This window comes from Microcaecilia unicolor, chromosome 2 (assembly GCF_901765095.1).
Source record: "Microcaecilia unicolor chromosome 2, aMicUni1.1, whole genome shotgun sequence".
NCBI lineage: Eukaryota > Metazoa > Chordata > Amphibia > Gymnophiona > Siphonopidae > Microcaecilia > Microcaecilia unicolor.
Window position 1 is genome coordinate 510,895,541 of NC_044032.1, and position 12,856 is coordinate 510,908,396.

At 43.5% G+C, this 12,856-nt stretch overlaps 1 protein-coding gene across 1 annotated transcript in view; it reads right to left on the minus strand.

The window, feature by feature from the left end:
- PROM1 (prominin 1) overlaps nt 1–12,856 on the minus strand; it is a 330,624-nt gene that overhangs the window by 69,492 nt on the left and 248,276 nt on the right. Inside the window, exon 16 of the mRNA XM_030191212.1 lies at nt 1,738–1,809. Coding sequence (XP_030047072.1) covers nt 1,738–1,809 — 72 coding nt within the window. The remainder of the gene's footprint in view (nt 1–1,737; nt 1,810–12,856) is intronic.

A 12,856-nucleotide genomic window follows, 5' to 3' on the forward strand; every position in this document is an offset into this window, starting at 1 on the left:
AAGGGAATGGGACGAATTCCCTATGAGGAAAGGCTAAAGCGGCTAGGGCTCTTCAGCTTGGAGAAAAGGCGGTTGAGGGGAGATATGATAGAGGCCTATAAAATAATGAGTGGAGTTGAATGGGTAGATGTAAAGCGTCTGTTTACGCTTTCCAAAAATACTAGGACTAGGGGGCATGCGATGAAGCTACAATGTAGTAAATTTAAAACGAATCGAAGAAAATTTTTCTTCACTTAACGTGTAATAACTCTGGAATTCGTTGCCAGAGAATGTGGTAAAGGCAGTTAGCAGAGTTTTAAAAAGGTTTGGACGGCTTCCTAAAGGAAAAGTCCATAGACCATTATTAAATGGACTTGGGGAAAATCCACTGTTTCTGGGATAAGCAGTATAAAATGTTTTGTACTTTTTTGGGATCTTGCCAGGTATTTGTTACCTGGATTGGCCACTGTTGGAAACAGGATGGCTGGGCTTGTTGGACCTTTGGTCTTTCCCAGTATGTACTTATGAGGCATTGAGCGCTTTAGTGGGCTTTTGGCTTGTTCCTTTTCAGCATCTTTCTTTTTTTCAAGCAGGTCCCCTGAGGCAGGCATTGACTGTAACATATTAGGCATAAGAATAAAAGTGGTTGATACCTGGTCAGTGTATGATTTATATATATATATAGCCTCTTTTTGTACTTGTTTTTAAATCTGCAAGGATGAATTGCTTTCTGTGTTGAACACAGGCAGATCCTGAGGGGCAGGCTGCATATTTGTGTGACTTCCAGGGCACGGTGAGAGGGAGGGACATTTTTCAATGAGCAAAAAAAGGTTTCTTTATAAAGATGAGATGTGTCAGAATGCGGGTATTTATAAATCACATCTTTTTGTTACAACCAGCTAAGTTGTTGGGAGAAGGAATGCGTTTATTCTTTCCAACCCAATGGATGTTGGAAAGAAGTAAAAAAGGGATTGAGAGAGCTTGTCTTTAGGAGTGTGGGGGGGGGGGGGGGGGGGGGGAGGGGGAAACATAACTCTTTGAAAATTTAAATGGAATGGTAAAGAATTTGGTGTAAAGAAAATAACCATCCCCTCCCGCCTCCTCTAACCCCCTTCCAATGTTCAACTACACCTTGCTCATACCTCTCCTACTCCCTTCACCCTTGCCCATCTCTACCTACCTATCTCTTTTATTATTCTGCTTTAATTTACTTATTTTCTCTTTATAAATTCTCTGTAATCTATATTATTATGTAAGCCGCATTGAACCTGCTTTGAGTGGGATAGCACGGGGTACAAATGTAATAATAAATAAATAAATTTATGAGCACACAATTTTTATATACATTATTATGTTTAGTTTAAAATAAAATGTACATGTTTAAATATGTTTATATTGAAAAGAGTCCTCAGATAACATATATTTTTTGTTATCTGGCATATTTGTTCTGGGATTTTCAAAAATGTATTAGCTCCCCACCCCCCAATTTTTTTCTGATAGGGAATATACCAGGTTTTAAGATCCAGCATGGATCAACAAAGACCCTGTGCCAACATGATGTAATAGGGGAGCAAAGACCCTTTTTGGCCTCAAATCTGGAGCTTTTTAACCTAGGGGACTCCTGACTGAGTTTTCCCAAACAGGGAGCCCAATTAGAAAATACTGAGGGGCATACTTCATTTGCTTAGGTGTAATGCTTGATAGTTGCCCCCTGTATTGTCAAGATTACATTAAAAAAAACATATATTTTTAACTTACCAATTCTTGAGCACTTGTTTCCAGACTATTCGCATAGGCTAAGAGATCCATTTTTGTTACATTTTTGCTAGTCTAAAGAAAATAAAAGATATATTTCTATCACATCACTGCATTGTCAGCAATAATTAAAGTGTTTTTTTTTTCTGACAGTGCTCTGATTAGCTTGGCGCTTTATTAGAATTTATTTTCAACCTGACACAAGTACAGTGGATCTTTCAGATCAGTGAGGCTGAAGGATATCCCAGAGGCCAATGCAGAAATAATTTTGGGTTCCTTTTACTAAGGGCCCTGTTTACTAAGGCGTGTTAGCATTTTTAACACGTCTACAATTAGCGTGCGCGCTAACCATGTAGGCACTTATAGGGATATTGTAGGCGCGTACACGGTTAACGCACATTAAAAATGCTAACGCGCCTATAATGCGGCTTAGTAAACAGGGCCCCAAGTTGCAGTAAGCACTAGTGAGCACTTACCTCAGTTTAAAAGTGTTTACTGTGGGACGTGCCCAGGTGTGCTGCAGTGTGATCCCACAGTATGATCCCAATCTGCATGCACAAAGTACAGGCTAAAAATTATTATTTTTTCCATGGAGGGAGTGTATCGGGAGCAGAGCATTTCTGCACTCATCAGTTAGCATACCTAAATTACCATACACTGATTGATTAGTGCATGAGTTCTTACCTTCTACAATCACGCACTAGTTTTTGCTATAGATCGTGCAATAATGGCAACATTAGCACATGGCCATTAATTTGAAAAATAGAAAATCAGTCATTTTCCAGCTGCAGGAAAACTGCCTTAGTACACAGGAAAAACCTGTGTGAGGGCACGCTAAGGCCAATTTTTCCCACAGCATGGTAAAATTACCCTTTAATAAGGGTCTGTGGATAAAACATCTGAAATCTCCCAAAATCTTCTCTCTCAGTGTACATAGACTATTACAGGACCCCTAATAGCTGGCTTAAATATTAATAGCTGGTATTAGATAGAGACAATAATTTCAAAAGACAAAATGTGGCTGGGAGATTGTAAATTTTCCTTTTATTAGTCTCTCCAAAAATGTACAAATATATACAAGGTAAGGGATTAGAAAATAACAAAACAAATAATTCATAATAACAAAGTAACCCCCCTTTTTACAAAGCTGCACAAGCAGCTGCAGCGTGGTAATGCCAAAACAGCCCATTCACTTTGAATGAGCTGTGTCGGCATTACCGCAGCGGCAGCCACTAGCTCAGCTTTGCAAAAGGGGAATAAAATAGTTGAAAAACAACCAAAAAGTTTCTGAACAGTACTCTCTTCTTCAATGTCATACATTTTTTTCACTCGTCTTTGCAGATTGGACAATTGTTAAAATCCTTAGTGTGGTGCGATGTTGGCATCTGTGTACTTAGTATCCTGTGAAGTGGGATTTAATGCAATAGGCAGTTAACAGAAGTTAAACACCAAAATGGGGCTGAAACAACAGACTGGTGCCTCAGTGCACTTAAGCGCTATTCTATAACTTGACACTAAAGTGTTCTAGAGCAGAACTGCAAAGAGGGCATTCATATAGGAGGGGCATGGGTGGGTCATGGGCGATCAAATTATTTCAGTGCACACTTTTTGAACACTGCTAATTAGGCGCCTATCGCAGAGCTTTTCAACCTTTTTTGTCTCATGGCACACTTACACAATGCTAAAATTGTCAAGGCGCAACCCCCCCACACATGGTCCAGGCATTTTATCTTCTATCCCACCCCCACTCATGGTCCAGCATTTTACCCTCTACCTTCTCATCCCACTCGCAGCCCCACACATGGTCCAGCATTTTACCTTCTACCTTCTCATCCCACTCGCAGCCCCACACATGGTCCAGTATTTTACCTTCTTCCTTTCCCACCCCACTCACACCCCCACACATGGATGGTCCAGCATTTTACCTTCTTCCCCTCTCATCCCTACCCACAGCCCCACATGCCAGAGCTGCCATCTGCACCTTAAGAGAACTCAACGAGAGTGATTTTTGTACAGCCTCCTGAAGAAATGCGAGGATAACCAATACTGAAGCCGAAGCCACTAACAATCCCAAACTCGCACACCACGAATCGAAGGTACGCCACACCCTAGCATAAGCTATCGAGGTGGATCTTTTTCGAGCCTACAGCATTGTAGCGATAACTGCATCCGGATACCCTTTTCTTCTCAACCTCACCCTTTCAAGGGCCAGGCCGTAAGACCAAAGGGGGAGGGATCCTCCACTGTGACTGGCCCCTGCAGCAGGAGACCATCTTGCGCCAGTAGCAGAAAAGGACGATCAAACAGAAGCCTGATCACATCTGCGTACCAGGGTTGTCTGGGCCAATCCGGGTCAGTAACCTGCCCACCACTGGCCACGGGGGAAAGGCATAGAGCAGGCCTCTGGGCCAAGGTTGAAGGGCATCAATGCCTTCTGAGCCTAGCTTTCGTCCCCTGCTGAAGAAACGGGGAACCTTCGCATTGAATGCGGTGGCCATTAAGTCCATCTCTGGCATCCCCCAACGGGCAGTTATCTGATCGAAGGCCAGAGGGGAGAGCGTCCACTCCCCCCGCTCCAACTGGTAGCAACTGAGAAAGTCCGCTTGCACATTCTGTGACCCTGTTATATGAGCTGAAGTCAAGAAAGAGAGATGAGTCTCTGACCAACGGCAGATCAGAGCTGCCTCGCAAGCTAGGGGTGCATTCCTGACACCCCCTGATGGTTTACGTAGGCGACCACCGTCGCATTGTCTGAAAGAACTCGAACTGGGCAACTGAGGGGAAGAGACAAACTCCCGAAGGGCTAGACGAATCGCCAGTAACTCCAAGCGGTTGATGGACCATGACGCTTCCGTCGAAGTCCAAATGCCCTGGGCCGTCTGTTGCAGGCAATGAGCCCCCCAGCTAGACAGTGACACATCCGTGGTCACTATCTTCCAGTCCGGAGTTGCCAGAGGAATGCCCGACACCAGATTCTTTTGAATGAACCACCAGTGCTTGATTGTGTGAAGACAGGCCGAACATGGCACCCGAACCTCGTAATCCTCCGAGAGTAGAGACCAACGGCTCAGAAGGTGCCACCGGAGGGGGCGTAAAGTGAGCTCTGGCCCACTTTACCACGTCCAAGGTGGAGGCCATGGAACCTAGAACTTGTACATAGTCCCAAGCTCGTGGGTTCAGAGTTTGAAACAGCGCTCTTAACTGAGCCTGTAACCGCTGTGCTCGAGCTGAAGGAAGAGAAACTATACCTGTTCGGGTATCGAAGCACACCCCCGAGTATTCCAACATTTGGGAAGGCATTAGGCTGCACTTTGGGAAGCTGATCACCCAACCAAGTGAATGAAGCAACCCGAACACTTTGTCGGTTGCCCGCCGACTCTTCTCGAAAGAAGACGCCCGCACAAGCCAGTCGTCTAGATAGGGATGGACCTGAATCCCTTCCTTTCTGAGATAGGCCGCCACTACTACCAGGACCTTGGAAAAGGTCCGAGGCGCTGTGGCTAGGCCGAAGGGCATTGCTTTGAATTGAAAATGACGACCCAGCGCTGCAAAGCGAAGAAAGCGCCTGTGGGGAGGCCAGATTGGAAGGTGTAAATAGGCCTCTTTGAGATCGAGAGAGGTCAGAAACTCCCCTGGCTGTACCGCTGTGATCACTGATCGGAGGGTTTCCATGCGGAAAAGCCAAACCCATAAGGATCTGTTGACGAACTTGAGATCTAAGACAGGTCACCAAGAACCGCCCTTTTTTGGCACCACAAAATAAATGGAGTATGGACTGCACCCTCTTTCTGCTGGGGGTACAGGCTGGATGGCACCCAGCCGTTGTAAGTTGAGGAGGGTGTGTCGAACCCACCTTGGCAGGACATTTGCAAGGAGATTCAAGAAAAGAGTCTACTATCGGACGAGCCAATTCTAACTTGTAGCCGTCTCTGATAACCTCCAAGACCCATTCGTCGGATGTTACCCTGGTCCAGTCTGCCCCCAATAACCGGATGGATATGGACCAGAGCCCCATCATTGGGTGGACCTGGCTGTGGGCTAGTTTATGTTACCGGAAAGGAAGGCCCGCCTGTCACCTCGAAAAGGCTAAGGCCTCTGAGAAGACCTTGCTCTCTGAAAAGATGTCCCGCGACCTGGACAGTAACGCCATGTATCCCTAAACTTAGGTCTAGGTCCCGCCGGTCGTACAAACTTGGACCTGTCCTCCAGGAGGCGCTGGCCCTTAGAGTCACCAAGGTCTGTCCCAAACAAAAGCTTTCCCCTAAAAGGAAGCCTTGCTAAACGTGACTTAGAGGCCACGTCTGCAGCCCAATGCCGCAACCACAGCCAGCGATGTGCGGTAACCGCTAGGGAAACCTCCTTCGCCGAAGACCTCAAGAGATCATAAAGAAGATCCGCAAGGAAGGCTAAACCGGACTCCAAGGCCAGCAAAACAGCCACAAGATCTTCCGAAGAGGAGGCTTTCGGTACCCACGATAAGCATACCCGCGCTGCATAGGAGCCACAAACTGAGGCCTGCAGGGAAAGGGCTGCTACTTCAAAGGACAGCTTCAAGCAAGTCTCCAACTTATGATCCTGAGGGACCTTCAGCGCTGTGCCACCCTCCACTGGGAGAGTGGTTTTCTTATTGACCGCTGTGGTTAAGGAATCCACCATAGGGACCTTCAGCAAGTCAGGAGCAGGTAGCGCATAAAGACATGACATAGCTCTAAGCAACCTTAAGCCCACTGTCCGGCGTATCCCACTGCGCTGAAATAAGGATCTTCATGGCCTCATGCACATGAAAGGAACGACATGGGCATTTGGTGCCAGACATAATAGAGGGCACTGGACCTGTTCCCCCTGACGATTCAGGGAGGAAATGGCCAAAACCTCAAAAGCCCTAACAATCAGGGAGGGAAGCTCTTCCCTGCGAAAAAGGCGGGCAGCTGTCGGATCATCCCCCTCCTCAGAGGGCAGGGTGACCTCATCTGCTAAATCCAAAGATTCTGAGGGAGAGCCCGGAGAAAAAAACCGGGCCATCTGTGTCAGATAGCTCTTCGGGATCCAAAATCTCCACCCGGGGACGTTTTGGGAGGAAAGACAGAGAGGATGCAGCAACCGAAGTTTGTAGAGGAAGAGACGGGGCTGCCTGAAGAGAAGCTCCTGACTTCTTCAAAAGAAAGGCATTGTGCATTAATAAAACAAAATCTGGGGAAAAAGGAACTGCAAGGGACTCCCCTGCTCCCTGTACATCGCTTCCCTCCATCGGAGCCTGTGCCACAGAAGCGCGCTGCGCCTCTTGTCTATCAACTGCCACGTGTGGAGCGGGTCGCGCCTGAGAGGAAAAATGGCACCTGCCAACACGCGCTGCACTAACTGCCCCGAGGAAACCGCTGAAACTATCTCCTGCGCTTCCGACTCACCGGACACCTGAGGGGAACCCCATCGCGCTGAACACCCGCTGTGGGCTGACGGCAGCAGGACTCACACTCCCCCGATGCTGCTCTCCAGCCCCCACACCAGGAGCAGCGCTTAACCGACTCAGAAGGCACTGACATGCTCCACAAACGTCTGCCCCAAAACTGACTCGGCAGAACGTCTAGTTCCTCCATATGATTAAACAAAAACAAAGTCTCTTACCTTTTTTTTTTTTAGTCAGGAAAGAAAGGAAACACCCGATCAGGCCAACAGCCCCTGGCGACAGAGGAAAGGTAGGGGGAGACCGAGAGGGACCTGGCACCACCAGGTGTACACCACAAGCTGCAAACAGCCACTCAACCGCTATCTGTGTTGAATTAGGCCGAAAGGACACCAGTAACCAGACCAAACCAGAGCTGAACAGAGATGTCCCTCCATCTGCTAGATAGACAGAATACTGAGGTTCAGCTGGCTGCACAGGTCCACATATAGCAAACCTCGGAGGTTCTCTCTATCTCCACCTGCTGGTAGAGGGACACAACCCACAAGTCTCTGGATTGATCTGTGGGACGCCATGGAACTGGGGTTGGTGCAAGCAGGCTGTATGAATCAATGCTCCTTACCACCAACTGCTAGAGATAAGAGGGCTTACTCCATTACTCCCACGGCACCCCTAGGAATCAGCCGCGGCACACCAATGTTGCACGGCACACTGGTTGAAAAACAGTGGCCTATCTGCTACATTTAGATGCTCTCATTTATACCTGTCATAGAGCAAGTATAAGTGGTGCGCCTAATTGCTGACTTAGTCTAGTTTTCTATGATGCATTAGGTACTCAAATTTGCTGTTAGAGAATATGAGCTTAGTGCCTAGAGATTGGGTACCTAACCTTTTGAATCCTTTACTGAATTACCTCTTATTGTCCACCTAGATAAAAAAAATATGACTGATGGGCACTTCAAACTGTTTCAAACCATTCAGAAAGAGCAATATTTTCTGCTGTTTTAGAATCTGAAGCATTCATTTTTGAAAAGTAGGTCTTAACAGTAGATGGACAACTTAATATTCAAATTTCTAAGATGCTGTCGGTAAAATGATTTGCATTTACTGGTTTTCTTCTTTATAAACCTGATGTAGTGAATAACTACTCTGGTACAAATAAAGACACATCAGGAATGTTTAGGAAAAGGAGTAGCTAGGGTGTTTAGGAGCAGACCTAAAATTTATCAATGTGGAGGGAAATTTTATAGAAGGTCACTTACGTGTGAAAGGCAAAAAGGTACCTTTTCAAGCAAATTTTATAGACACACAGATGTTTCTGGATCTATAAAACATTAGGGCCAAACTGGCAGAAATCACACCTAGATTGAAGCTGCAGATATTTATGCCTGCTTGGGAGCAGAAATAAATTATTAATGTGTAATGTACATATTTATTTTATAAATGTTCATATATCTTAACTCCTACATTCTACCCAAATTCCACTTCTAATTGTGCCAATACATGAATTGTGTCAAAATATGTGCTTTCTGGAAGTGCAAAAAAAGAGTGGGAAATGGACCAATGACTCCAGGAAAACGGGAAATAAAATACCAAGGAACCACTTTATTCAATGACTCGACACAAAAAAAACTGTGTTTCGGCCAGAAGGCCTGCCTCAGGAGCCTAAAAACAACAAATATTTAAAAACATCAATTCAAATAAACAAACAAAAATAAGCATTTGATAGCATAAATTGAAATAAACAACAAAATTAAGAAATAATGGTAGGAGATTATACATCAAAAAATTTTTTTAAACAATATATATCTAAAGTAAAATTATCTAAAGTAAAAATATATCTAAAGTATCTTTTTTCATCCACTGCTTTTCATACTTCTTGTATTTAGTTACTTCACACCCTCTTGGTAAATGTGTTGTGTGCATGGCTAAATAATAATAATATATCTTTTTAATAATATTCAAAAATACATGGGCATGCAATACGTATGTGTATGTATGTATATGTATATGTGTGTGTATATGTGCGTATGTACGTATATGTATATATATATATTTTTTTTCTGACTTTCTTTGTCTTTATCACAGATCTACATTTGCACACATTAACTTAACTTAAGGATTCGATCCGACAATATAATTTATCAGTATGTTTTTCTATCTGTTACATCATATAGAGTCCCCGTATATGGACATATAATTATATATGTATATATATGTGCCTTTTATCTCATGTTATCTCTTTTAGACCATAAAAGTTCATTTTATCATTCCGCATTGTTTATGTACATCTTTATATATATCATGTCTCCATGCTTATAATTTCATTTTACTTTAGATATATTTTTACTTTAGATATATATTGTTTAAAAAAATTTTTTGATGTATAATCTCCTACCATTATTTCTTAATTTTGTTGTTTATTTCAATTTATGTTATCAAATGCTTATTTTTGTTTGTTTATTTGAATTGATGTTTTTAAATATTTGTTGTTTTTAGACTCCTGAGGCAGGCCTTCTGGCTGAAACACAGTTTTTTTTGTGTCGAGTCATTGAATAAAGTGGTTCCTTGGTATTTTATTTCCCGTTTTCCTGGAGTCATTGGTCCATTTCCCACTCTTTTTTTCTACTGTTATTTTAACGTGGGAGTTTGTGTTCATCCACTTAGGTGGATTACTCTCTCTTTCTGGAAGTGTGCATATTTTTATGTGCGTAACCAATGGAGTAATTTTATAAAAGCCTTTCTGAGCACAAAAATGGCCTTTACAGGCAAAAAATCTTTTATAAAATTACTCACATACTAGTGATATTCAGTTTCTAGCTGAGCACATTTATCCACGTAGGTGGTTAAATAGCATAATTTTACATGGGATACATTATGGGCCAGATTCTATATATGGTCCTTAAAAAATCTGCGCAGAAAACATTTAGCAAATTATGCGTGTAAATTCTAATTATTGCCAATTAGTGCTCATTATTGCTTGTTAAGTGCTATTAAAATCGCTGATCGGCTTGTTAAGTCAATTAAGGTACAGGTGTTATTATGAAATACACTTAGATTTCAGCACAGAACCCTAGGCGCAATATATAGAATCCGGCAGTATTTGCTTATTTTATGTGGAGCAGTATTGGATTCTGGGCTCTTAGGGCCAAATGCACTAAATCCAACGAGCCAGTTCTAGCCAGTTTAAAGTGCAAGTAGTAAACCGGGACATGCATCGAAGGCCATTTTCCTATCATGGTAGCAGCTAATGAAAACGGAATGCAAATGATCCAAATGAGCTGCACTACCGTTGCAAGGCTATTATAATGAGATGCACTAACATTTTCCGATTCCCCTTAGCGTTGAAAACCTAACGTGAGGTCTGCACCTGTCGTTAGGCCCGGGCTGCTGTGAACGGACCCATGGAGACCAGTGGGAAAGCAAAAAAAAAAAAAAAAAAAAAAGAACAAGCTGCGTGTCCCAAGTGCTCGTGAGGGACTTAAAAAAAAAAAAGCCAAGTGCTCGTCAGGACGTCCTTTATGGACGTCCTCCACTCCCCCACCCCCCCGAGGTCGCCGCCGCTCCCCCCTGCATTGAGATCACAGCTTCCCGCAGCCCCGCCTCCCTCCGCACCCCGCCCCCCTCCGTCTGCCACCGAGCCGGGTCCTCACAGCGCCTCTCACATCCGTGTGAAGGCGCTGCAGCAGACAACAGCTGATCGCTTCCCTTCGGACTTCCCTCCTTTCCTCCCTGGCCTGCCCTCGTCTGATGTAAGTAACTTAAGCCGACGACCTCAGGAGGGCGAGGCTGCGGGAAGCTGTGATTTCAATGCAGGGGGGAGCAGCAGCGGTGAACTCGGGGGGGGGGGGGGGGAGGCGAAGCACGTCCATAGTTTTGTTTTTTAGTGAAGGAGGTCCATAAAGGACGTCCTTGGCATGCGCAGAGCAGCCAGCATAACGCTTGGCTGCTCTGCGCATGCTCGACCGGCAGACTGTTTTCCGATGGAATAGAGAATGCAAGTGAGCTACAACGAGCAGCACATTTGCATTCCTTTTCCTTGATGCATGCCCGTTCCTTACCGATTCGCTAAGGGAGTCGGTAAGGGAAGGGCTTTAACGATTTTTTAGTGCATCTCCTCCCCCTTAGTATGTTGATATAGCTTTTGAAAAGATAATAAAAAAAACAATGCAGTATGTGTGCGTTTGAAATCTCCGAGGTCCTGTGCTCGGACGACACTTTAGTGCCTTTGTATTTAGAGGAGGTGTGAGGGCAAAAGATTCCTACAATAGTCCCACATCATGCTCCAAGTAAGAGTTTCCTTCTTGTAACTGTGGTTAAATCTAAACAGCAGACCTTTGAGGCCTCAAAATCTTATGTACTGCAATGACACCTTTGTTGGCCCTTAAGACTTCAGGCAGGTGAGATCTCAAGTGATGATATTCATACCTCAGCCAAAAAAGATGCAAAATCTATCTCATCTATTCCTGAAGAACTGAAATTCTGAAGATTCTGCTTTCCTTTCTCATCCAGCAGGATTCTATTGTTAAGATTTACATTCAGTTTTTCAAACTGCTGATATATATCTTCTGTGTACTGTGAAAAAAAACACACAAAACAGATTTTTTATTTCACTAAATCTTAATACTTTGGAATTAATTGCTCCAGGCATTCCTGACAATTGCAATACTTCAGAGGCAAACATGCAGCCATCTAAAAGGATATTTCTATTATCTCAAAGGCTTCACAGCTTACAAAAGGTATACTAGCTAAAGCTAATATCAATGCTCAATCACAAATGGGACAGTACGGAACAAAAAAAAGCAGCATTTTAGAAAGTATGTCCAATTTAGAATATGTACATCAGATATGGACATCCATTTCTCATGTATTTTACAACAGGATCTGCTAACATACAGCCTGTTCTAAAATACATGAGAAATGGTCATCTGTGTGCTAGCTTCGTACATTAACATCCATTTTTCAAACTGAAATCTCCAAACTATGAATGGGGCAATACAAGGGACATAGAGGGGCATTTTCGATATGACATCTGAATTTGGATGTTTTACAAAAAACGTTCAAATTCAGAACAGAAAAGTAGGTCATTTTCAACAACAACAAAAAAACACGTCTATCCTTCCCTTTTGAAAATACTGTTTGGAAAAACATTTTGTGATTTGGATGTTTTATTTTTTGGTCCATTTTCAAACAAAAAATGTCCAAATGCAAAATGTCCAAAATAGAGGAAGAGTGGCTTAATGGTTAGTGAAGCGGGCTTTGATCCTGGCAACATGGGTTCTATTCCCACTGCAGATCCTTGTGACCTTGGGCAAGTCAAGTGCACGAGGGGCATTTTTGGATATGACATCTAAGATGAATTTGGACGTTTTAGTAAAACGTCCAGAATCAAAACAGGAAAGATGTTTTGTAATTTGGACGTTTTATTTTTCAGTCCATTTTCAAACAAAAAAATGTCCAAATGGAAAATGCACAAAATACACAAGAAAATCTACAATAGAGTGAAACTATTCACATGTTCTGGTAAAAGCATTGGTTGTAATGTAAATCTCAAAGTGAAACACAGAGTCCACACAGGAGAGAAACCATTTGCATGCATAGAGTGTGGTAAAAGCTTTGGTCAGAAGGTAAACCTCACAATCAGTGGTGTGCTGGAGCCGGCTCTCACCGGCTCTGCAGAGCCGGTTGTTAATTTTTGAACAATTTAGAGAGCCGGTTGTT